We start from the raw sequence: 22,525 nt of genomic DNA, 5'->3' as shown, positions 1-22,525 counted from the left end.
TAAATTAATCACATGAAACTTAAGTTGAAGAAAATGTAAATACTAGGAGTAGCTTTGAATAAAAACCTATTGATTGGATGAGAACAACTTTTCAAGTAAGTTTCCTTGAGTGCAAAATTATTCTCTTTTGCAAACCATAAACTTTAATAAGTGAAATTAGGACCTGCACATATATAAATGAAACAATTTTTTTCTGCAAACTAGAACAACACATCAATAGGGCTAATTATTTGAAACTCAATTCATAGTTTCATCAGAAATTTTAGACCCCATACATGATTTACAGTCGGACACCAATTCCTTGATACATGACAAAGACAAAAAAGGTAGAAAGAGAAAAGAGAAATTCAATCAAAAATAAATACTAGAATCCAAACAACAAAGACAAGCTACATACTTCAAACATAAACAAAAATACCAGCACCAAGAACTCAAGGTGAGGGTTTGTCGTCGGATTGCAGCAACAAACATTCATTGAAATTATATGGTTCTTCATTTCTTTTCCAAGAGCTCCTCAATGAGATCAGCTGCTTCTTGAACAGTGCTGATGCTCTGGGCGCTCTCTTCCTCCACACAGATTCCAAACTCCTCCTCGAGTCCCATCACAATCTCAACCTGAACGGACATTTAAACAATTATTGGAAAAGATACTGATCTGTGTTTTTTAAAGGAAAAAACTACTACAAATAGATCAACAATATTTTCATTCTTCCATGTTATTGAGGAATATATAGTAGCTTAGTACTATTACTATATAACATAGACATTGCAAATAAATAAGTGTAAAAAGTCAGAAGATCATACTCATCTCACTACTACTGCTCAAGCAATCAGAAAGGAAGAATGTAATTTGAAAAGCAGGGAATGCTCATAAACAAAATTAGATGATAGAAAAATTGATGCAACAATTCATGTATCAACTGAAGAAGTAAACTATATCTCTATACACAATGAATTTAATGACAAATGCAGTTCACATAGCATACTGAAGAAGTAAAAGATATCTCTATACACACAAATGCCAAACCATCTATGGGATCAAGGAATGTAAGCAAAATGCTTAACAATAGCTAAACGTGGACCAGAAAAAAAATAGGAAGCAACAAACACTTCATAACACTCATAGTTGTAACTGAAGAGACTTTACCGTGTCGAGAGAGTCAGCACCGAGTACAGAAAATTTTGACTCTCCACAGACATCACGATCTTCAGGAAGAGCCAGCTGTTTCCTCACTATGTCTACAACTTTCTTTACGGTCTCTGGTTTGGCCTGCACCATAGAACCATCCGAAATCATTTGTAAAATCATCAAGCTTGTGTACAAACAGACGCTAAGGAAAAGCAGATATGTCTAGAAGCAATAGACGACAATAAAAATACTTACTGCACAGGCAACACGGAAGCGAAGAACAGGCAATCTGCGAGATTGGAAGCCATTCCCGGCAAATGACAGTGAAGCCTTCTTCAGATTTGAAACCTGCAGAAAATGCAACAAAATCAGGGGAAATCGAGATTTAATTCCCGTATAGGAACAAGCAAACTAATTGAAAGAAATTATTGAATTCGACATTCTTTTGTTAAATACTTATTTCATAATTCTTGTAAAAGCTTATTCAAACCATGCTCAAAGTTATATCAGAAACTAATTCTAGAAAGTTTAAACAAGCAACAAGAACAAAACACACACATGCACTCAAACATTAGGCATCTAAGTCCAAATCCTATAAATAATTAGAAAAACTAGAAGATTATTAGAAATTGATACAAATAATCAATTTTGCACATCTTCAAGCTAAAAAGTAGATCTGAAGGCTAAAGTCAAGAAGCTTAAACCCCATTTCCTAAAAATACTTCTTTCTAACCTATAAACCAATAGATAGTAAAGGAAAAGGAAAAGGCGATGGATCGATCAAGTTAACACTGAAAAGGTCAACATCAAACTCATTATAAAGATCCATTTTTTCAAAGATGTCATACTATTCGTTGCAAATTTGCAATAACAGGCACAGATCAGATTTTGTCGCTGCAAGATCTCATATATTCCTAGCACATATCACCAATAAAAAAATAACCATAGTTTACAAAATGCAACCTATTAACAAAAGCACAAAAAAACATCACAAAAACTCGTAGAAACCAATAGAATCGATGAGAATTAAACCTGACTTTGCTTGATTAAGCAAGAAACCGATGAGAACTTAACACTGGAAGCAGTAACAGAGGCCATTTTTTATGGGATCAAAGAGAATGGATCTGAAAATTTGAGGAAAAAAAAGGGGGTGGCGAAGATTGTGAAGCGTGAGATTATAAATGTGTATATATAGGATAGTGATTAATACTATACAGTAGTGAAGCGGAGTACTGAGCTGTTTTAATTATAGCAGCTGGCTTTGTATTTGTGCTTCTTCGATTGTATCGATATGGGCTCTGTTTGGTAGTTGGGTTTTAGGTTGGAATTAGTATTTTTGTTTCATCTGTCATGAAGAAATTTATAAGCACAAGTTTGAATTTTAAAAAATTACTCGCGCACAAAATATAGAGCACAATTACCATTTTTGACCATTCACAAAAAATAGAGCACGCTCATTTATGGAAAGTTTTCAATAAATAATAACCCTGCACATCATTCCACTAACACTACTTTTCACTTACTTTTTCTCCTTATGTCTTACTTTTTTCTCTTATATCTTACTTTACTAATTCTACATTAAAACATGTGATTGCTCTATTTTTTATGGACGGAGGGAGTACTATATATTCCCCGGTAACGACACGTGATTTTAGAATATGTTGTTTAGTACTCCATCTGTCCCATTCAAGATTGCCACATTCTTGAGTGGCACGAAATTTTATGAAGTATTGTTAGGTGAAAAAAGTAGTTGAATATTTTAATGAGGAGAGAGGAGAGAAGAGGTTATTTCCAAAATTAGAAAGTGGTCATCTTGATTGGGACAAACAAAAAAGGAAATGTGGTCATCTTGAATGAGACGGAGGGAGTATGTTAAGTTAGAGGAAAAATGTATTTTTACTACTCTCTCTCTGTCGTTACACATTTTTTTGGGCACAGGTTTTATGCTAATCATTGAGTAAAGAGAGAATAAAGTGCGAGTGAGAAAAAAAGTAGAGAAAAAAAAATAGTACTGAGAGAGAAGATAAGTAAGAGAGATAGAGTGGTGTTTTTCTCCTATAAAATGAAATGTCTCATTTGTAGTTGGACGACCCTAAACGGAATACATCTCACTTATAGTTGAACGGAAGGAGTATAAAGTAATTGAATTTTTTCTAAAAAATGTGACATTTTTGTGGAACAAATTAGGATGGGAAATATGACATTTACCTTGAAACAGATAAAGTAGTAGTGTGTCCGACGATGACATGTGGACAAAAGATGACATGTTACTATTTCACTATAAATTAACATGCCATCGTTTTGAATTTTTGATACCTATAAAAATCGATACGGACGATGTTAATTCTTTTGTTTAAACGACTATCTTTACTAGGAGCATATACAACTAATACAAGGGGAATAAAATAAATATTCCAACAGATGTAACATTGACACCTAATTTCGAGAAGTTTAAAGGGAGATGTATACGTTGGTGACATAATGTGTATTTCAATAAAAAAGATAAAGAAAAAAGGCCTTGGTATATCCATGAGTCTATATAGTAGAGTATTCAAAATTTCTCGCAACTAAAGTGTTTGTGTGAAAATTTAGGAAAATACATTTCACCATCTAAATAAAGAGCTAAATAACAATAGCAAGATACTCCTTATGTTTGTGAAGGTGTTCGTGCAGTGCTAATTATATCTAGGATTGACAAATCATGTGGAGTATGTTATAATCATGTCAATTCAATAACAATTCAACCTAATTAGTTTAATTGGAACTTGAGTTTTAAATTTTTTTCTTAATGAGAATACAAACTGAGCCTGCTACCCTTACACAACATGAACTCACTAGGGACACAATATAATATGGGTTAAACCAGTATTTTTCTTCATTTTTACAAACACTATTGCTCATAGTGAATATTACTACTTATTAAAACAAAAATATAAATAAAATATGTACAATATTACATTATTCAATGAGAAAAATATTTAAAACATGTCATTCTATAATACAAACATGTCATTCGATGTATAACTGTGTCAGTGTCATTATATAGCAATATTGCACTGCATAACCAAAATATCGTGGGTTGGATGAGTCCAATTTGATGATATTTTGATGAGGTGTTTGAAAAAGTTTTACTATTATTCAAAACTTGATCGGTTTGAATTTATTTCAGAATAATAAATAAATATTTTGAACTAAACAACTTTTGAAAAAAGATATTAATTAATTTAAATCAAATCATAGACTTAAATTAATACATGAATATTTATGTCTTAAACACGGAAAATAATACTCCCTACATCCCACTTTAGGAGTCCCGGTTGGGATAAACTAATAAAAAATGCCTACAAAGTAAGTAAAAAATGTTAAAAGTGGGTCCCAACATCCACTAAAATATTTATTTATTACACACTCAATTAAAAGTTGGTCCCAACATCCACTACAATATTTATTTATTACACACTCACACTTTCTTAAAACATGTGGCCGACTCAACTGGGACTCCTAGAGCGAGACGAAGATTACTTGTAAATTGATTCGTGGTTGAGTACGAAGAACCTCACATGGAGATGTAACAAGCAATCGACGATTTTTTGGAGAATCAAATCGTAATTCTAAACCATAGGAATTCACGATTTAAGTTTAAATTACTTTAGCATGAATTAGTTGAATGCAATTATTGTTTAACATTGATATCAATGAATCACATAATCAGTCAAATACTAGATTTGTTAGTCTAATTTATTTATGTCTACAAGTCTTCTGCTAGGCACTGAAAGCCCAATACATTCATCAACCAGCAACAAGGGTCATCAAAGGGAGAAGAAAAGGAGAGCGAGTTAGATAGATAGTGAGCTGATCATCGAAACTTCAAGCTAGAGTTAGTCTTGATTGATTTATTGTAGCTCGTCATTGTCTATTGATTTAAAATATGAGTTTTAGTTTTCCGTTCGTGGATGTAAATCAAATTAAGTTCTATCGAATAACATTAATTATGCGTCATCTTTGTTAGTTTTGTTTTAATTAAAACGTTTATTTCTTAAATTTCGTAAAAAAATGCTTTTATTAACAACAAAGCGAATAAAGTACATTATATGGAGTATACTAGTACCTTATAAAAAGTTTATGTAATTTGATTGATTCTAAGTTCACCTTAAGCAACGTTCACTAGAATAAAAAAAATCATTAAATATATTTTTAATATAATTAAGGATTTTAATATGTGTTCTAAAATCTAAATATACAACAAAAATTTAAAAAATATATCCTTATTGTTAGTTTCACGACTAAAATGGGATGACCCAAATGGATACGTCCTAAAAAACAAACAAAAGTTCAAGTTAATTTATCTTTCATTTAGGGACGCTTACTTTTGTGTCATAAATTGTTTTTATTTCCTATAAAAATGATTGTATTTTAATTTTTTATCCTTAAAAAATTACTTTTTGTCGTGATTAATTAAAGACTATAAGTACTAATACAATTAAGTAGTATCAATGAATAAAATCACGCATTTGATCGAAATAGACTTTAAAAAAATACTTATTTAACGAAAAAAGAATAAAAATTTCAAAACAATTTTTGTGAGGCGTCTCAAAACCAATTATTGCTAAATGCTACAAGGTATGTATCCAATCTTTGCGATGTACACGACTTTATTTAAAAATAAGACACTGTAGAGAATCGAAGCAAACGGAACTGCAGAGTTTCGTACAGTCGTTCCATCTCCCACTCTAAAATCTAATTCAATTATTTATATGCATAATTTCTTAGTACTAATATTTTATTTTTTTCGGAGAGAGAAATTTGTCGACTAAATTTATCAGAATTTTCGGGTTTCAGCATTACAATTTTTCTTGATCATGATGAGAACAGCTCCAATTTCAAATTTGTTTCAGAGTTTTCGAACGATTCGGTGAAAAATACTTCCAGGAGAAAAAAAATTGGAATCAGGAATTTGAAGCGAGGTAATGCCGCTTCTAATTTTGAAGTTTTGATTTTCGTATGCACCTAATCTCCTCGACGAGATGAAATCCCGAAATGCTAGTATTTCTTCACGTTTTGATTCAGTTTTCTGTATTTTCTTGATATAATGACAACCTCGGTTGTGATTTGCCTAGAGCGAAGTGTAAGGCATTGTGCATGTGAAGATAGGTTTGTTTGGTGCTACATTGTGTTGCTGACGTTTCATCGTGCTTGAGCTGGGGAACTAAGATCATGAGTAATTTCGTTTAATGAATTTTTTTTGTTATACTACATTTTTAATAAGAAAATTGGGGTGTTGATTAGAGTTTATAAAATGTCTGCGAAACTTAATTCCAGAAAGTGTTTTATAATGGGCACACACATTTTTAGGCGCTCATCGTCCTCTTTAGTTCATGTGCCATGATCTATTTTATTGCTGTTGTTTTTCCTGTTGTAAAAGGTACATTTGAGTTCAGTAATGTATGAGAAATAGTATGCTCGTATAACAGTGTAAACTGTGAATTTAGATTTTTAGTTGCCTGTTTCCACTTTCACTTGCCCTTTGAATTAGTGTGGCATAGTAGTTATTTTATTGCTTTTATTCCTGGACAAGGATGTAGTATTTGTTTCTCGTCGTAGGCAGGTGTTACGTGATGGTAGTTTTTGGATAACCTCGACGGCTCGACCTTGATTGTTTCATTTTTTTTCCTCAACATATGCTCTCCCATCCTGGTATTGGATTTGGAAGTATCATGCTTAGTCAGTTTGCTGGTTGAGTTGATATCAAATTGTTATGGACACCAATTCCAGCATGCAGTCAAGTTGATGTTATATTTTCGCATAAAACTGCATATGATTTGTGAAATTCTGGTACATTTTACAAAATTGACCTTCTCATGCAGTCAAGTTGATGTTATGGCTCTCCGGATTTTAGATTTTTTTAGGTTCTAGTCATAGTAAAGAATCGGATGCTTATATTATTATTTGTAGTTGGAAGGCAATAGTAAGGGTTGAAAATGTGACTTGCACTTATTGGTTGTCTTGCTTTTATGTTGAGTGAATATTTGACATCAGTTAAGCATATGATTTCTTTTTCTTCTTTTGTTCCTTCAAGGCTTCAACTTCGACGTTCTCTAACTTGCAGCTTGTTGGGGTACATGTTTCCCCCCATTTGATGGTAATGCTCTATTTGGAGTGGGAGAATGACAGCCTTGGCGAGGCTTGTGGATGCTGGAAGTGTCTCAAGAGCTGCAACAGGTAATGGTTGTTGACACTCCTATCACCAATTGGTTTTAGGATGGAGCCCTATGAATTTCTATATGTGTATATAAATATAACTAGATAATATGGTCTCTGATTTATCCGATGATAGGCTTGCAAATGTAATGTTTTTAGTATAAAGCCCATGTTCAATGAAATGATTGGAAGTAGATCTGACAGGGATACATGGTAAAATGTGATTTTAACCTAGGTACTGAATGAGTTCTGTGAGTGAGAGTACTCAACTGGAGGAGTTATGGGGCTCTCCATTCTTCATTATTCCTCAGCTTGGCAGCATATAATAGTGTTTCTATTTGGTCCTTTATCATTTAAAAGGTCATCGCAATCTGTATTAGTCTATGCATCATCCGACTAGAACCCTCTTGGGGAAGTGCTACATAATTATTTATTTCATGTCATGTTGCCATGTTTTGATCTTCTCTCTTCCATCTGTTGCACTCACAAACTCTCTTATTTCCTATGTTTTGCTATGCATGTACAATTTGCTTGACCTAATTATAAGTAACTGAACCATAAGCTTCTGTCATACACCCTTATTATTTTACTATTTTATTTTATGTTTTGTCTAGCTAGGAAAGACTAAATTTAGATTGTGTAGTATGATATTAAAGAGCAACTTCTGCTCCATTCTTTCTCTTTTACAGAGGAAGTTAGCTTCCAAAAGTTGGCTGCACAATCCATAGGGAGAGAATTACGAGATGCAGATGAAGCAAATTTGATTGATGAAGAAGGTATATATCTATTTGTGTGTAAAGTATAGATGTCAATTATTTTCGTAAGGTCCCTTAATACAGTCCGAGTTATGGCAGGTCGCATGAAGGTGCTACTCTTTTCCATGCGCTGGCATAATTGTGTTGCACTATCTTGTCCTAGGATCCTTTATGTACAATTTGGCTTCTGATTCGTCAATGTTTTTCTGGTTGATTTCTCTTGTAGATATGCGTATTTTTGGTTTGAGACCAATGACAGATCCTTTGGATTTGGTAAGTCTTGGTCACTTACTCACTATAGTATTTATCTTCAAATTCTACTTGTATAGCATTACAGTGTTATACTTACAGATGGTAAGTCTTGGCCCACATTTGCTAGAGCCGTCAATGAAAATTTAACTGTAGAAATTTATTTGTTCATACTCCGAATGATTAGAGAAGAAGAAAAGGTAGTGCAAAGGTGTGAAGTACATTATGTGGCCTATGAACTTTTATGGTTTGTGGAAACACCCAATACATCAACCAATTATTAAAAAAATGGTTTGTGAAGACAGTTAATATACTGTACAGTAACTGCTCATCGCAGTAATATTGGTTAAAAAACAAAGTCCACGCCCTTACAACAGTGAAAGGGCCCGGCCTTGTTTACAGGAAAACTGGAATCACATGAATTATTAGGATGAGTTTTGTTCAGAAATCATATGGCATGTAACTTAGTTTGCATGGTTACTCCCAGTAAAGTAGAAAATTCAAATAATTGTGCTTGAGGTCTATAAATTGAGTTTACATAAAATTAAGTGAATGGATTCATTCTGCTCATATCTTGAAGATGTTTGTCATATTAAATTAATGATTTATGCTGTACAATTAAATATTTGCTTTATGAAATAGAAATGTGGATAATCATTTACAGATTATGAATACTGCTGCTATCCATTAGATCTTCATCTCTAACAATCCCATTGTGTTTCTATTTGTATTGGAGGTATGTTGCAATGCTTGCAAGAAGCCAATCAAGGCCAGTCATTATGCTACGCATGCAGGTTATTTGTAGTTTTTGTTGTTCATTGGTATTGTTAATTATGACTTTCAACAGTTGAACGTGAAATGTTGTTTCTCATCTTTCAAGTATCGATGCTTTTTTTTCACTAAAATGCAACAGTATCACCTAATTTGATGTATGTTTATCCAGCACTTTAGTATTGATGATGGCTTTTTCAGTAAAATGCTTTCTGTTGTCATATTTTCCATAACCTATCGAACTTATTGCTTTCTGTCTTTGCAGAGCTCTGTAAGTCTCTAGGTTCTAGAGCGGAAATCAATGTGGAACTTAATGGCCCTGCAGTGACTAAGAAACCTCCAAGGAAGGAGAGGAAAAAGTCACAGATTACTCAAAGCAGTATCCTTTTGGCTTAAATGGCCCATTTTGCTAGTTTTTTTGTTTTGTTGTACTCAGCAAAGCTTAGTTTTCTTAACCTCTTAACAGAAAAGGCCAAATCACTCGGAGAGTCCAAAAAATTTGATTCTGTAGACTCTGGTGATCTAGCTGCACCAGGACGTCGTATAGATGGGAATATTCAAATGAGTCTCTTGCCTGAAGCTCGACGTACTGTTCTGATTTTCTTTTCACGTTTTGGCCATTGTCTGTTGTTATATAATCAATCATGTGTATAAGGGGTTGTTTGGTTGGCAAGATTATATCTCATGATTAAATATGTACTTATGTTTGGTTTTTGAGATTGAATCTCACGACTTAATCGTAGATGGATAATTATGTGATAATTAGTCATAGTCACCCCCCTCTAACTAAAATAACCACACAACTTAATCCTAGATGAATTATCTTATGATAATTAGTCATGGCAACCGAACGACACCTAAGTACGTTTTAACTCATTTAGCTAGTCAGTCTTCAAGTGGCATGTCAAACACCTTCTTTTTGCACTGCAATTTAAATGTAGTAGATACTGAATAATATGCTAAGGTATGCTTATATCCTTGAGGACTTGGATTGTTTATTCCCATCCATGATATCGTATGGCTCTTTATTGCAGGTGAAACACCTTTGAACACCAACAAAATTAATGGTTCAACAGTGAACCCTTACAGCGTGGACTGTTTCAAAGATGTAACCAAACGCTCATCGAAACCGCGCAAAAGGTACGTGACTCACAATTGTACCCATTGTAAAGTCTTTTTCTGTCCTGTCATTTCATTTGTTTGCTTGCATTGCAACCACTATTCTGCTCCTGATATTCAAAAGTTGGGTTGCCTGGAGCTTTTGCTGTCTTATCATTTCTTAACAGAAATCACTAACACAATAACTTCATGATTTAAATTCTTGGCTGATAAATTCCAAAATCATATATTTGTGTCATTAAGATGGATGATTCTCACACTTCCTTGGTTGGATATTAGCTTCATTGGTCATTATATGGTATCGTAATAAATTCGATAACTTATGCTGCATATGAAATGATAAATATACATGTGACAGAATAGGTAGCTTATAATGTTGCTTCTAACTCAAGGAATCACTATGAGTAATTTTGATGTGTTTGTGTCCTTAGCAATACATAGTTTTCTGCTCACATCTTTAATCAAATGGTTAGGATTATTTTGTTTCTGTAATGTAGGACATCAACTGAAAATCCATCAAATCAAGGTACTCAGAATTTGTGCAAGCCAGCTGCCGAGGTTCTTCCATGTAAGTTCACTCAGTCATTGACGTTACTAATTTGGCATGTAATCAAGTCTTCCTATTCTTTGGAATATGTCATGTTTTGTCATGAGATTCATGAAAAATAAATTCTACAATTGTGTGTTGTTATTCTATGTAGAGAAGTATTACATTTTGAGATAATATATTACGAATTCAGAAATCTGAATCCTTCACCAATAACTGTTCAAAGCAAAGTGGTCTTGATCCCTTTCTGTCCTAAATAGTTTCTTACCTGGTTGAATTACTACTGGTCTCTAACTGCCTCATTTACTCATGACATGGATAAATAAATATTCTCCTGCATATCGTCCTAGCCATCCTTAATTTCTCAGAAGTTGATGTTGGTAATACATGTGACAATCTCAGATGTACCAGCTCCCCTTGCGACCAAAATATACTATTCCCAAAGAAATCACAATCTCCGAAGAGCCATTTCTCACATGTTCTTTGAGGAACCAGACAAACAGTTGAGCAATGAGGTTCCATCTTCAGAAGATTATCAAGTAAATGCTACTCTCGGACAAACTTCATATCCTGGAACTTTTTGCAATGAACAAGTTGCACCTCAGCAGGTTACTGTGTCTGCCTCTCATTTATTTTTTGCCTATATTTATGTTGACATGCATGAGGTACTAGGTGCTATAGTTAATGTTCTCGCTCATGATAGTACATGTTAACTGATGGAAGCAAATATTTATCCTTGTAGAAGTTCTAAAGATGGGTACGTGTTACTGGAACATGAATTAGTGGGAACAAGAACCTAAACTTAATTCTTTGTTGGCACAGAGAGACAACAAAATTTTGCTCTTTGCTCGAACTCCTGACCACGTTCTTTCAGCAAGGTCAAACTTCTACATGGGCGAGTCAGGAGCATTTGAACCATCCATGACCTCAGCTGCTCAACTCCCTGTGAATAATACTCTAGGACCTCATTGCATAGTGAATTCTTATTCATTTTCTGACAAACCTGGTAAGTTCTTTTCTGTAGTTTGTGGTTTGTGCTTCTTTCTGAACTTGCCAAATGCTACATTCTTTTCAGCTTTAAATTTTGAGAATTTCAATGTTACTAGGAGTTTGTTTTGATGTAGTAAGAATTAGTGTTTGTTTTAAGAGCAGGGAAGAGCACTTCCACTGTAGATGTCAAATTTTATCTGGTGAAGTTATAGAAGAAATGATTTTGTGAGTTATTATAAGTGTCTATTTCATAAATGGAGACGTCAAATTGTCTATGGGTGGCAGTTTTGTTCTCGATATATTCTCTTACATTTTCATACAAACAAGAAACTGAATCCGGAGTACAAAATTGCAATTTTAGGTCTTCACCTCAAACAATTTGAGTTTTGACTCCATGAAGTGCATAAGCTTCAACGATCAATGTTCCATACTGACAGCCACAGAAATTTTCTTATTTGTGTAACTGGTCTTATCCGTATGGGTTATTCTTCTTCGTTCAGATATGTGGTGAACTGCCACCTATCTCATGAATATGATTTAGTAGTTTCCTTTGATCATTTTGTATGCTAAATTTCCTGCAATATTGAAGAAGCACTCCAAATATTTGATTTTGCAGGAAACTCTCTAGTTACTCTCCAGCAAGGCAGTGGAACTGTTCCCGTTGTATAGGACTTCTTGTGGAGAACTTTGCTCAGTACAGCTGTAGTTACTCTGGTTGCTCTAACCGATGACTTGAAAAAGAAGAAAGAAAAGATGCACAGTACTAGCTTAACGCTTAACCGTGATCACATCCCATCCACTACCAGTTTCAAGACCAGTGTACAGGTTGGTCTTGACAATTTCAATACTCTCATGTTGATACAAAGACAATAGTATGGGATCATTAGTTACTTAAAAAGTAGTCGAACCAATCATCTGTTTGCTTTCGTAGCCTGTAGCCAACATTTTCTCAAATTGGTATTACACATCATTGCTGAATGCAACATTCTATGATCCAAACACACACACACACACACACACACATGGTGAGAGTGGTTCTCACTGAGTGCTTGGTTGGTTGGAGGCACACGGACACGGTGTTAGATCATTCCCACCTAAAATGCATTCTGGTGCTCATACTCAGTGATGAAGCTAACATTTTCGTGGCCGTTTCTTAATCCTACTTGCATGATAGAAGCTTATAATGAGATAGTCGTTGGGTATACATTAGAAACTTTTAAAACTTAATTTTTCTTAAAATTCGATTTTTCACATTTAAGATAAAGAAAATGTCACGCCTCGTCCTACGCAATCCATGCTCATGTCTTAAGCTGTTGTAGGAATTGGATGGGGAAACATGGCCTTGTATACCTGTCCTAACATGCTGACGAGAGATAAGAATAGAATCATTAGTTGCATCAAATGTGGGTCATAATATATCTACAAACATGTCATGTTTTAATCGCATAATCATGTTTCTCACTTTGTCCAGATGGGGAGTATGCTCCTAACAAATCACTATCTATTTTAAAAAAAAACTAATACTTAGAAGGGAATTAAACAATGAATACCTTATATACTATGCTATGCTATCAGTAACGTCTAGGATTGTACTATATGTCAAAATGGAATGATAATGATTATTTCGTCCATTTTATTAGTCTTCAAATTAAGTTGATGTACTGTATGAAACTCAGCAGGCAATTTTGCCCTAAATTTTTATTTAAAGTTGACTGGATATATATTATGAGGATCAGGTATATTGCACATCGAGCTTTGCTAGTCACGTTAATATTTTTCCTAAATTTATTGGAATTGAATTATTACTAGTACCTTCGTATTTATAAATTACTCTCTACGTCCCACAAAGTTTACTTTTTTTTCGTTTTCTTCATCTATTTCTAATGAGCTGGGAGGAAAATAAATCAAGACTGGTTTCTATATGTATGTAAAAAATAAGAGTTTTATCATGATCATAATGAGTTATAATAAGCCAAGAAGATTAAAACCACAGAAGTTAGTAAGATTAACATCATTTATATGTCAAGGTGCTTGGTAACTTGTGACTAAATTTATGTATGAATAATTGAGATTAGATTTATTAGAGAAGCAGACAATAAAATGCAAAGTCTGATTAATTTCACGTATTGTTTTGGGATTAAGTATTGAGATGAATTCATTCAATTGACTAATATTTAAATAATTCAATCATCTCTAATCAATCAAATCCAGACTTCAAAATCAATAATTTAGTTTCGGAATTCTTTCTAATTAATCGGTGAAGTTCTATATGGAAAAACAAAAGAAAAAAAAAATAAGGAAAGAGGTTGAACATGATGTCAGGGGCCAACTTTTCTAATTGTAACATATTGCACATTATTATGACTTTTCTTTTAGAAAATGTAGTTGATTCCAGATAGTTATTTATTTAAAATTAATGTAAAACACACCCCATTTGCCTTTTTTCTTATTTCCATGGCAAAAAAAGCATTATTATTTGAGTGAATAATTTACTGCGATAATTTGTAAAGCAGTAGCAATGATACATCAATAACTTCACAAAACATCAGTAGTTTAATATCTTCTTCTAATTTTACATTAAAATAAATTTACAATATGTAATTTGCAAATGTAATAAAGAGACCAAATAAAGTCACACCATGAATGGTTCGACAAAAAATAAATCATCAATAATAAAAAAAAATTATATTAAATGATGAATCCGATTGATCATGTTACAACTATATTTGTGCTAAGCGTAACAGACAACTTATCTAGAATTCTCCATCGTTACTCTAAATTCTTGTTTTATCTCACGTTTTTTTAATCTTGAATATTCTGCTTAGATTTCTCAGCTCTCAAAAATCTCTCATTTGAGTCGTGAGGAGGTCGTCAAGGAAGTCATGAAGGAGGTCGTCAAGACTCCAGAAATGATCACGTTTCCTATATCTGAGAAGCAGGTTGTTTTATTTTCGCATTTTGGTTGTGTTGTTGAGTTAATATTGATCCATGTTTGTTTGCGTTGGTTTTCAGTTGCTAATTAACTCGTGATGAGGATGATCCTCTTTTAGACCGTTGCTCATTAATTAATCCATAGCCAATCTTAGTTCACATTGGTTTGGTAGTCTGTTTCGAACTACCTTTTCGAAACTTCATTTGTATTCATGTCTATGCAATCAAGAATTCTCTTTTGTTAAATGGATATTCAACGGCTAAGCTTGTGATTGGAACTTCTTTTATCGTTATAATGTTTCGATTTCCACTAAGAAATCTTCATGTTTGTGCAGCCTGGCCCACGAGAATCTCTTATGCAATGCTTTATAAGAAGGAATCGATCAAATCAAACATATTATCTTTTCATGGGCTCAAGTCAAGGTGAATTGCATTCTCTTAGCTAATTTTCCGCCAAATCATTTTCATGAAAGCTTTGTTCTTGATTTTGTTAGCCTCTACTGCTACACCTGTTGTAGACATTTCTTTATATTTCTCTCTAACATCCTATGTTGTTGTCCATGGCAGCACTTGCTGATGATGGCAAGTTTCTTCTTTCTGCTCGTAAGTGTAGGCGGCCGACATGTACAGATTACATGATCTCTCTACATGCAGATGATACTTCAAAGGGAAGTGAGACTTATGTAGGAAAATTAAGGTGAATGCCCGTTTCAGCTGCTAATTTTTTTACTAATGTGGTATCAAAAATTATTATCTCTCAGATCCAATTTTCTCGGAACAAAGTTTGTCATCTTTGATGCTCTTCCTCCCCATTCTGGAGCCAAGATGGCAAAAAGCTGGTCCACCCGCATGGTCGGCTCAAAACAGATTTTGCCTAAGCCTCCTGCCGGCAACTACACGGTAGCTCACATCTCGTATGAGTTGAATGGGTTGGGATCCAGGTAAAATTAAGTTCTCTTCGCAATTACTGAAATTTTTTGTTGTAAACATAGTGAGAAGTCTTGTATAAGATGGTATGTGGGCTAGAGACTCGTATGGGTCAAGATCATATCCAAAAACAATTAGAATTACACATGGCTCATTGAATATGGGCTTTGATGACTTTATCCAGATCTTGACACGTCAAACCATCTTATCGAAGCTTTAGTGTTCTACCATAATAACTTGAATCTGTCATTACTTGTAGATGTCCAAGAAGAATGCATTGTGTCATCGATACAATCCCAGTGTCGGCCATTAAACCCGGAGGCGTTGCTCTAACGCAGACATATTTGCCTCTAACTAGCATCGACTCGTCTCCTGCTCTGCCGTTCTTCCGCCTAAACTCAAACAGTAGCAACAAATCCTTGTCTGGCTCGGTGAGCAATCATGCTGACGCCCCCCTCATCTTAAGAAACAAGGCACCACGATGGCACGAGCAGCTCCAGTGCTGGTGCTTGAACTTCCATGGCCGAGCCAGTGTCGCATCAGTGAAGAATTTCCAGCTGGTTGCTTCCCCAGAGAATGGCGTGGTTGGACCAGAACACGAGAAGGTCATTCTTCAGTTCGGGAAGGTGGGGAAAGATGTCTTTACGATGGACTATCGCTACCCGCTATCGGCCTTCCAGGCGTTCGCCATCTGCCTTAGCAGCTTCAATACGAAAATCGCATGTGAGTAGTACTAGTTTGGAGTGGTTGAGAATTAGAATGATGTTTAAATAAAGTTATAAAGGTATATGATTCTTAACCACCTTTGTTGGATCAAATAGAATGCAATGTAAATATTATTGTTTTTGTATGTTAAATCAATCCTTTTCGGTAGAAATTTGCAAGAAAGGTGTGAAACATGAGTTGGAAAAGGAAAAATGTTTTAGGAACTATTGTGTAAGTTGAAGAACAACTGTTGTAAAATTCATTTAGAAATTGTTTCTACAGTCTACACACCACCATGTACAACCCTATACTCCAAAAAAGCAAATATACATATTTGGACCAAACCAAAATGATCATATTTACATACACTTCAGCTGCCATATTCACGCGGTTACGCCGTCTGCATCTGCATATTAATACCCAAGAGAGATTCCGCACTTTCCTCATCTTCCCCGGCCAAATCATCGACCAATGGAGCCGGCTCGTTGAGGCTGCGGACGAACTGCGTGAAGCGCGGGAAGTGCTCCGGGGAGAAGAAATCTGCTCCCATCCTTTGATATGTAAACAATTTCGCCACTGCATTTTCGCCCATCAAGTTCTTGCTGATCTGCTCGAAGCTCCTCGGGGATCCACAAACCACCGCATTCTGCCCCGACACCACAGTCTTGTGCTTCCTGCAACTAGCCTGCATTGCTGCCAGTAGGGTTTCCGGGCTCGACCATGATTCAGCAGGCTGCCTGTCGTCTGTCAGGTCGAAGCCTGGTAGTATCATCTGGCATGAGTTTCTCGAGAACATCTCAGCAACGTCCCCATATCCGTCTCTGCTGGCCGTGTTGTAGAATCCTGCGGTTAACTCTGAAGGGTGTGATCGCGCTTTGCTCCACCGGTGCATCAGAGGAGTTTTCCCCGACAATGCTACTGGGACGTCTCTGAAGGTCGAGGCAGCCAGAGAGAGAACTCGATCCCCGTGTGATAACAGTTGGCTTGAATACCAAGAGAGGAAGAAATCGCCATACTGATTCTCCCAAGCTCCGCCATTCTCTGCAAAGAACCCTCCCGCCATAGGAGACTCGTTGTAGCCGGGAGCATCATGGGGGCCACCGAGCCCCCACAGAGGGTTCCCGTGTGCTTCTGCGTGCTGCTTCAGCTGGCTAAGCATATTCACGTCATAGCATTGGAACTCCCCGGCCCCGATGAGACTCGTGCTCGTTGCTCGTTGGGATGGATACCGTAGCTCGCCATCCGGTCCGAGACCAATTGTCAAGCCCTGAATACAAAGAAACTCAGACATATCAGCAACCAAGACGGCATGAGTAAATTTTCTGATGTAGCCCTAATTGTATTATAAAAGTAAATGAGAGCCTACTGTGATCGTGGAGCCCATGAAAGGCGAAAACGAGGATTTGAAGCTTTCAAGAAGTTCCTTGTACACTTCAAGTGGAGTCTTTCCATCTAAAACAGGAACATCATCCACACCTAATGAAAGACAGTCTTTATACTGCTGCCCGGATTTGTCCGTGAAGTAAATGCTTGGGTTCGAATCACCAATCCGCGAAACCCATTCTGGGAGAGGCAGCTTGGGATCTTCAGAGGCGTGGAAGCAAAGAGATACATGTAGCTCAAGATCCAAACTTTTCACCATTTCGACTATGGCAAGGTAGCTCGACCAGTTGTAATCCCCCCTTCCTTCCTTCTCGGCTACTCCCCACCACACCGGGAGCTCCACACCATCTACTCCTAACAGCTTCAGAGCCTTAAGCCCTGCAGCAATGGCTCGAGCATGGTTTATCGAGTTGCAGCTGGAGACAGTGTCAAGTGGCAAACCAACACACAGCTTTGTGCCATCAATCTGCAAGCAAATTGAAATGAAAACTTAGCCCATTTTGTCTCTTCTTCCATTTGCAAATGAACACATATAACAGCAAAAGTAATGCAACATAGAAGAAATGCACCTAAGCGACATGGATTGGGAATAGAGCTGATAATAAACTTTGAAGATGTGAGTATAACTAGATACAGCAGATTCAAAAACAACTCTACTAATCCTAGACTAAAATACTAAAAATTAGTATACTAAATTTTTAAAGTGAAATAATGTTATAGTATATCCCTTAATTTTATCTTTTAAGTTCCTCAAACATAACAAACTATTCATGGATTACATAAACAGCAATAACAAATAAAAATCAGCAAAATGGAAGAAGTTAACAAGCTGAGAAACTTAGGACTTACAGATATGTTTGTTGTAATATTTGAAGCTTTGTCGTAAACAAGAGGTTGATTTTGAGCAGAAGAAGATGCCCTAAGACTGAGAACTGCAGATCTTGAAGGCCATAAAAATCTTGGGCACTGAACAAGGTTGTATCCCTTTGAATAATTGCTATACTTGAAATTCAAGATGTTAGCACTCAAATTTCTTCTAAGATTACACAATCCAACATTATCAATCCTTCTAAGATTAAGCTGAGAGCTCCCAATCACAGACACCTCCATACTTCCAAATATCCCAAATCAGGAAGAGAGAAGAGGAATTAAATGTATTTGCAAGATTTTGGACCAACAACAATATTGGAATTTTATGAAAAGTGCCAAATGACAAAACTTTTTAGGTGAATTTGATCCAAGAAAGTGGATGCAATCCCACAAAGGTTGAATTTTGCTCTGATGGGTTTCGATCAAAATCAGGAATTGTGAGAAATGGGAGGGGAAAATGTGAGGATTGAATGTTGGGAAGTCGATACAATTATATAGAAATTTTTTGTAGTATAAGAAAGATGGGTCCCATCTAAAAGGGCAAAAGCGAAAAGGGAAATCACACAATTTGACTGCAGTCATGGCTAAAGATAAATCAACTGCATCGTACAAGGTAAATTCTAAGTAGTGACTTGTGTTTCTTGTTTCATCTTCTTCTTCGTTGCTTTTGATCATCTGATATTGAGTTTGATCCCTAGTCAAAATTAGTATACCATCATTTACTATGCATGACATTTAGTGGTGGAAATAGTTTGTAATACGGAGTATACAAATTGTTGTTGAAGAAAAATTAATTTAATGTAGATATATTTTGATTTAATTTAGTTTGGATGTTTAAGTAGGAAGGAGGAAATAAAAAGTAGACTAAAAACTGAAAAAATGGAAAAAAGTAATGCCATACATCATGCAGATTATCAGATAGATAATGTCATAATGCAATACAAAGAGTTAATGTGGCCGTGTGTGATATTTTTTTTAAATTGAAAATGGGAAATGAATAAATCAATCCAACCATTGACCTAATATCGCATGTATATAACAAAATATATTTCAAATTTGAGAGAATTTGATTTTGAAATGTCACCACTAATCAGATAACGCGCGAAACAAGGGTGACATGTAAAGTTAGAAAAGGAATAGCAAAAAAACTGGATTTAGTTGTGACAATCAATTTAACGACCGAATTTATTTATTTATTTATTTTTAATCTATTTTGGAAGGTGATGACAAACTGCTGACTCATATTAATGCATATATATTGTACCACGTCGATCAATACATCTCTAATCGTTTTATTTAAAATATTTCACACCATGGAAACACAAAAGCATTGTAAACCTCAAATTCTTGCAGCTTGTCATTTTTATGTGTGGAGGTGTTGAATTATTTTTATTTGGTTATTTTCAGTATTTAGATTTTGATTCGGCTAGAGATATGTTGTATTGATGGTTGACATTCTATTTTATTCACTTTTGAAGCTATTATTATTTCAAAATAAAGAGCATATTTGGTAATAATACATGGACGGAAACATGAAATGTTTTAAATTGTAAAATTGTGTTTAAGGTGGGTGGGCCCGTTATCATCAAGGTGCCAATATGTAGTACTACTAGCCATTTCACACCACAAATATATTCGTGTTCAAATTCGATATCATTTTATTTGGGCAAGGTCACATCCTCTAAACAACTGGTCTTCAAAATCTCAACGTTCAATTTCATAGTACTACTACATAGGAGTATTTATACAGTAGTATAACATTTAATATCATCAATTACCGATTACTCCAATAATAATTTACTTATGTTGGGGGTTGGGGCATAAAGGTTGTTGAATAATTTATTGTAAAAAGAGAGATTAGGGTAATTCTGGTCTATTGATTGTAATCGGTTCTTCCCTAGTTATAGGGTGATACAAATTTATTTTTAGTAGAGAATAATCTATTCTAATGTGTATCAATTACAAATCAATTATCAATCTTCCCTTCTATACTCTTCTCATCATTTGGTATGTTTTGTTTTTGGTAAGTTTGACACTCCCCCTCAAGCTGAGCAACGGCATCTCCGATGCTTAGCTTGCTCAATACTTCCTTGAACATCTTTGGGTTGACGGCTTTGGTGAGAATGTCGGCAAGCTGATCTTCTGATCGTACAAAAGGGAGATCAACTACACCGGCCTCAAGCTTCTCTTTTATGAAGTGACGATCGACTTCCACGTGTTTAGTCCTATCATGTTGGACTGGATTTTCTGATATGCTGATAGCAGCTTTGTTGTCACAGAACAATTGACTTTTCTGACTAGGTGGAAATCCAATCTCTGTGAGCAATCTTCGCAGCCAGAGTACCTCAGTAATGCCACTTTTAATCCCTTTGAATTCAGCTTCAGCGCTTGAAAGAGCAACCACTTTTTGTTTCTTATTCCTCCATGTGACTAAATTCCCACCAACAAATGTGAAGTACCCTCCAGTTGACCTCCTGTCGATAGGGTTACTAGCCCAGTCTGCATCAGTGTATCCATCGACTTCAAGATCCTCATTCTTTCGTAGTAATACTCCATAGCCGACGGTACCCTTAAGGTAGCGAACTATCCTCAATGCTGCATTCATGTGGTCTTCTTGAGGTCGATGCATAAATTGACTGATCACACCAACTGCATAGGCGATGTCTGGTCTAGTGTGCGACAAGTATATCAACTTGCCCACAAGTCGCTGGTATTCTTCTCTGTTGGCTAGTTTAGCTCCATCTTCAAACTTCATTCCATGATTCACCATCATTGGAATGTCTGCGGGTTTGCAATCCAACAACCCTGTTTCAGCAAGGAGGTCGAGCACATACTTTTTCTGTCTCAAGAATATGCCTTCCTTAGATCGCAGTACTTCTATTCCCAAAAAGTATTTGAGCGGATCCAGATCTTTCATCTCAAATTCTTGGAACAAATTTTTCTTCAAATTCTGTATCTCCTCTTCATCGTCCCCAGTTATTATCATGTCATCCACATAGATAATTAGGCAAGCTACTCGACCATCTCTCTTTTTCAAGAATAGGGTATGGTCTGAGTTGCTTTGAGAGTAGCCATTCTTCTTCATGGCTTGCGCGAATCTCTCGAACCACACTCTTGGAGACTGTTTAAGTCCATAGAGTGTTTTCCGCAATCTACATAATTGACCTCCAAATTCTTCTGAGTAGCCAGGTGGTGCGTCCATATAAACTTCTTCATTCTTCTTTAGCTCTCCATGTAAGAACGCATTGGTCACATCAAATTGGTGTAGTTCCCAATTCTTACAGGCGGCCACTGACAACAATGTTCGGACTGTGTTCATCTTGGCCACAGGAGAAAATGTTTCTTCATAATCAATTCCATAAACTTGAGTGTATCCTTTTGCCACTAGCCGAGCCTTATACCTTTCGATGGATCCATCTGCCCTTTTCTTGATTGTAAATATCCAACGACAGCCTATTGGTTTCTTCCCTTCTGGTAAGGGACATTTCTCCCAAGTTCCGCTTCTGATCAAAGCATCCATCTCCTTTTTCATAGCTTCCCGCCAATGCTTGTGCTTCATTGCCTGTTCAGCTGATTGAGGTATCTCCTCCTCTTCATATACCATCTCGAATGCTCGGGCCATTTCAGTTAGTGGCCCTTGCATGAGGTTGGTGATGCACTTTTTATTTGCACTATAAATACATGCAAGTATACAGAGTAGGTATAGTATAGCAAAAGGTTAGTACCGGGTATCGAACACGGGGAAGATGTACACAAAGTGTCTATCTTCTACTAGAACTCAATTACTATCTGGAGAAACAAGAATTTTTTGTAACTTTTTGAAAACAGTAAATATTGAAAACAGTAAACAACTAAAAACAAGCAAATCACGGAGAGAAAAGTATAGAGATAAGGGGAATTCCAGGGATGTGCTTTCACTTTGTGGTTATACAAATTCCAAACTACAATACC

General features: G+C 35.7%; 4 protein-coding genes across 5 annotated transcripts; 2 read left to right on the top strand and 2 right to left on the bottom strand.

The window, feature by feature from the left end:
- Positions 1-207: 207 nt before the first annotated feature.
- LOC125193072 (acyl carrier protein 1, chloroplastic-like) lies at positions 208-2,356 on the bottom strand. Its single transcript, XM_048090791.1, has 4 exons — positions 2,162-2,356; positions 1,385-1,477; positions 1,148-1,270; positions 208-615 (listed from the first exon to the last, which is right to left on the bottom strand). Exons 1-4 carry the CDS (start codon positions 2,225-2,227, stop codon positions 493-495), a joined length of 405 nt encoding a protein of 134 aa, XP_047946748.1. The 5' UTR covers positions 2,228-2,356; the 3' UTR covers positions 208-492.
- A 3,579-nt stretch (positions 2,357-5,935) lies between these two features.
- On the top strand, positions 5,936-12,743 carry LOC125193070. 2 transcript variants are annotated; one of them, XM_048090786.1, is made up of 12 exons: positions 5,936-6,093; positions 7,236-7,348; positions 8,017-8,103; positions 8,309-8,355; positions 9,068-9,125; positions 9,368-9,481; positions 9,569-9,688; positions 10,137-10,242; positions 10,719-10,789; positions 11,171-11,376; positions 11,591-11,774; positions 12,375-12,743. In XM_048090786.1, the coding sequence occupies exons 2-12, from the start codon at positions 7,294-7,296 to the stop codon at positions 12,425-12,427; spliced, it is 1,101 nt and encodes a 366-aa protein (XP_047946743.1). In that variant the 5' UTR covers positions 5,936-6,093; positions 7,236-7,293; the 3' UTR covers positions 12,428-12,743. The 2 variants fall into 2 exon arrangements, with proteins under 2 accessions (XP_047946743.1, XP_047946744.1); XM_048090787.1 differs by lacking the exon at positions 12,375-12,743 and having other exon boundaries at positions 11,511-11,723.
- A 1,896-nt stretch (positions 12,744-14,639) lies between these two features.
- LOC125193073 (tubby-like F-box protein 6) lies at positions 14,640-16,489 on the top strand. The gene is made up of 5 exons (XM_048090792.1): positions 14,640-14,697; positions 15,025-15,112; positions 15,257-15,386; positions 15,451-15,630; positions 15,876-16,489. The coding sequence occupies exons 1-5, from the start codon at positions 14,641-14,643 to the stop codon at positions 16,345-16,347; spliced, it is 927 nt and encodes a 308-aa protein (XP_047946749.1). The 5' UTR covers position 14,640; the 3' UTR covers positions 16,348-16,489.
- Positions 16,490-16,553: 64 nt separating this feature from the next.
- LOC125193067 (inactive beta-amylase 9-like) lies at positions 16,554-19,017 on the bottom strand. The gene is made up of 3 exons (XM_048090783.1): positions 18,554-19,017; positions 17,688-18,170; positions 16,554-17,588 (listed from the first exon to the last, which is right to left on the bottom strand). Exons 1-3 carry the CDS (start codon positions 18,812-18,814, stop codon positions 16,713-16,715), a joined length of 1,620 nt encoding a protein of 539 aa, XP_047946740.1. The 5' UTR covers positions 18,815-19,017; the 3' UTR covers positions 16,554-16,712.
- Between the last annotated feature and the right edge of the window lie 3,508 nt (positions 19,018-22,525).

Source organism: Salvia hispanica, chromosome 6, assembly GCF_023119035.1.
Source record: "Salvia hispanica cultivar TCC Black 2014 chromosome 6, UniMelb_Shisp_WGS_1.0, whole genome shotgun sequence".
NCBI classification, from domain to species: Eukaryota; Viridiplantae; Streptophyta; class Magnoliopsida; order Lamiales; family Lamiaceae; genus Salvia; species Salvia hispanica.
This window is presented reverse-complemented; position numbering and strand designations above follow the sequence as displayed.

What these genes read in the sequence shown, in the direction of transcription:
- LOC125193072 (XM_048090791.1), bottom strand. Translation starts at nt 2,227, where the DNA reads ATGGCCTCTGTTACTGCTTCCAGTGTTAAGTTCTCATCGGTTTCTTGC. An exon ending in GCTTAATCAAGCAAAGTCAG is followed by an intron (nt 1,478 to 2,161) that starts GTTTAATTCTCA and finishes CATTTTCTGCAG; the next exon opens with GTTTCAAATCTGAAGAAGGC. An exon ending in GTGCTGACTCTCTCGACACG is followed by an intron (nt 616 to 1,147) that starts GTAAAGTCTCTT and finishes ATGTCCGTTCAG; the next exon opens with GTTGAGATTGTGATGGGACT.
- LOC125193070 (XM_048090786.1), top strand. Translation starts at nt 7,294, where the DNA reads ATGACAGCCTTGGCGAGGCTTGTGGATGCTGGAAGTGTCTCAAGAGCT. An exon ending in TCATTATGCTACGCATGCAG is followed by an intron (nt 9,126 to 9,367) that starts GTTATTTGTAGT and finishes CTGTCTTTGCAG; the next exon opens with AGCTCTGTAAGTCTCTAGGT. An exon ending in AACAAGTTGCACCTCAGCAG is followed by an intron (nt 11,377 to 11,590) that starts GTTACTGTGTCT and finishes TTGTTGGCACAG; the next exon opens with AGAGACAACAAAATTTTGCT.
- LOC125193073 (XM_048090792.1), top strand. Translation starts at nt 14,641, where the DNA reads ATGAAGGAGGTCGTCAAGACTCCAGAAATGATCACGTTTCCTATATCT. An exon ending in TTCCTATATCTGAGAAGCAG is followed by an intron (nt 14,698 to 15,024) that starts GTTGTTTTATTT and finishes ATGTTTGTGCAG; the next exon opens with CCTGGCCCACGAGAATCTCT. An exon ending in TTGAATGGGTTGGGATCCAG is followed by an intron (nt 15,631 to 15,875) that starts GTAAAATTAAGT and finishes CATTACTTGTAG; the next exon opens with ATGTCCAAGAAGAATGCATT.
- LOC125193067 (XM_048090783.1), bottom strand. Translation starts at nt 18,814, where the DNA reads ATGGAGGTGTCTGTGATTGGGAGCTCTCAGCTTAATCTTAGAAGGATT. An exon ending in ATATTACAACAAACATATCT is followed by an intron (nt 18,171 to 18,553) that starts GTAAGTCCTAAG and finishes ATTTGCTTGCAG; the next exon opens with ATTGATGGCACAAAGCTGTG. An exon ending in TCATGGGCTCCACGATCACA is followed by an intron (nt 17,589 to 17,687) that starts GTAGGCTCTCAT and finishes CTTTGTATTCAG; the next exon opens with GGCTTGACAATTGGTCTCGG.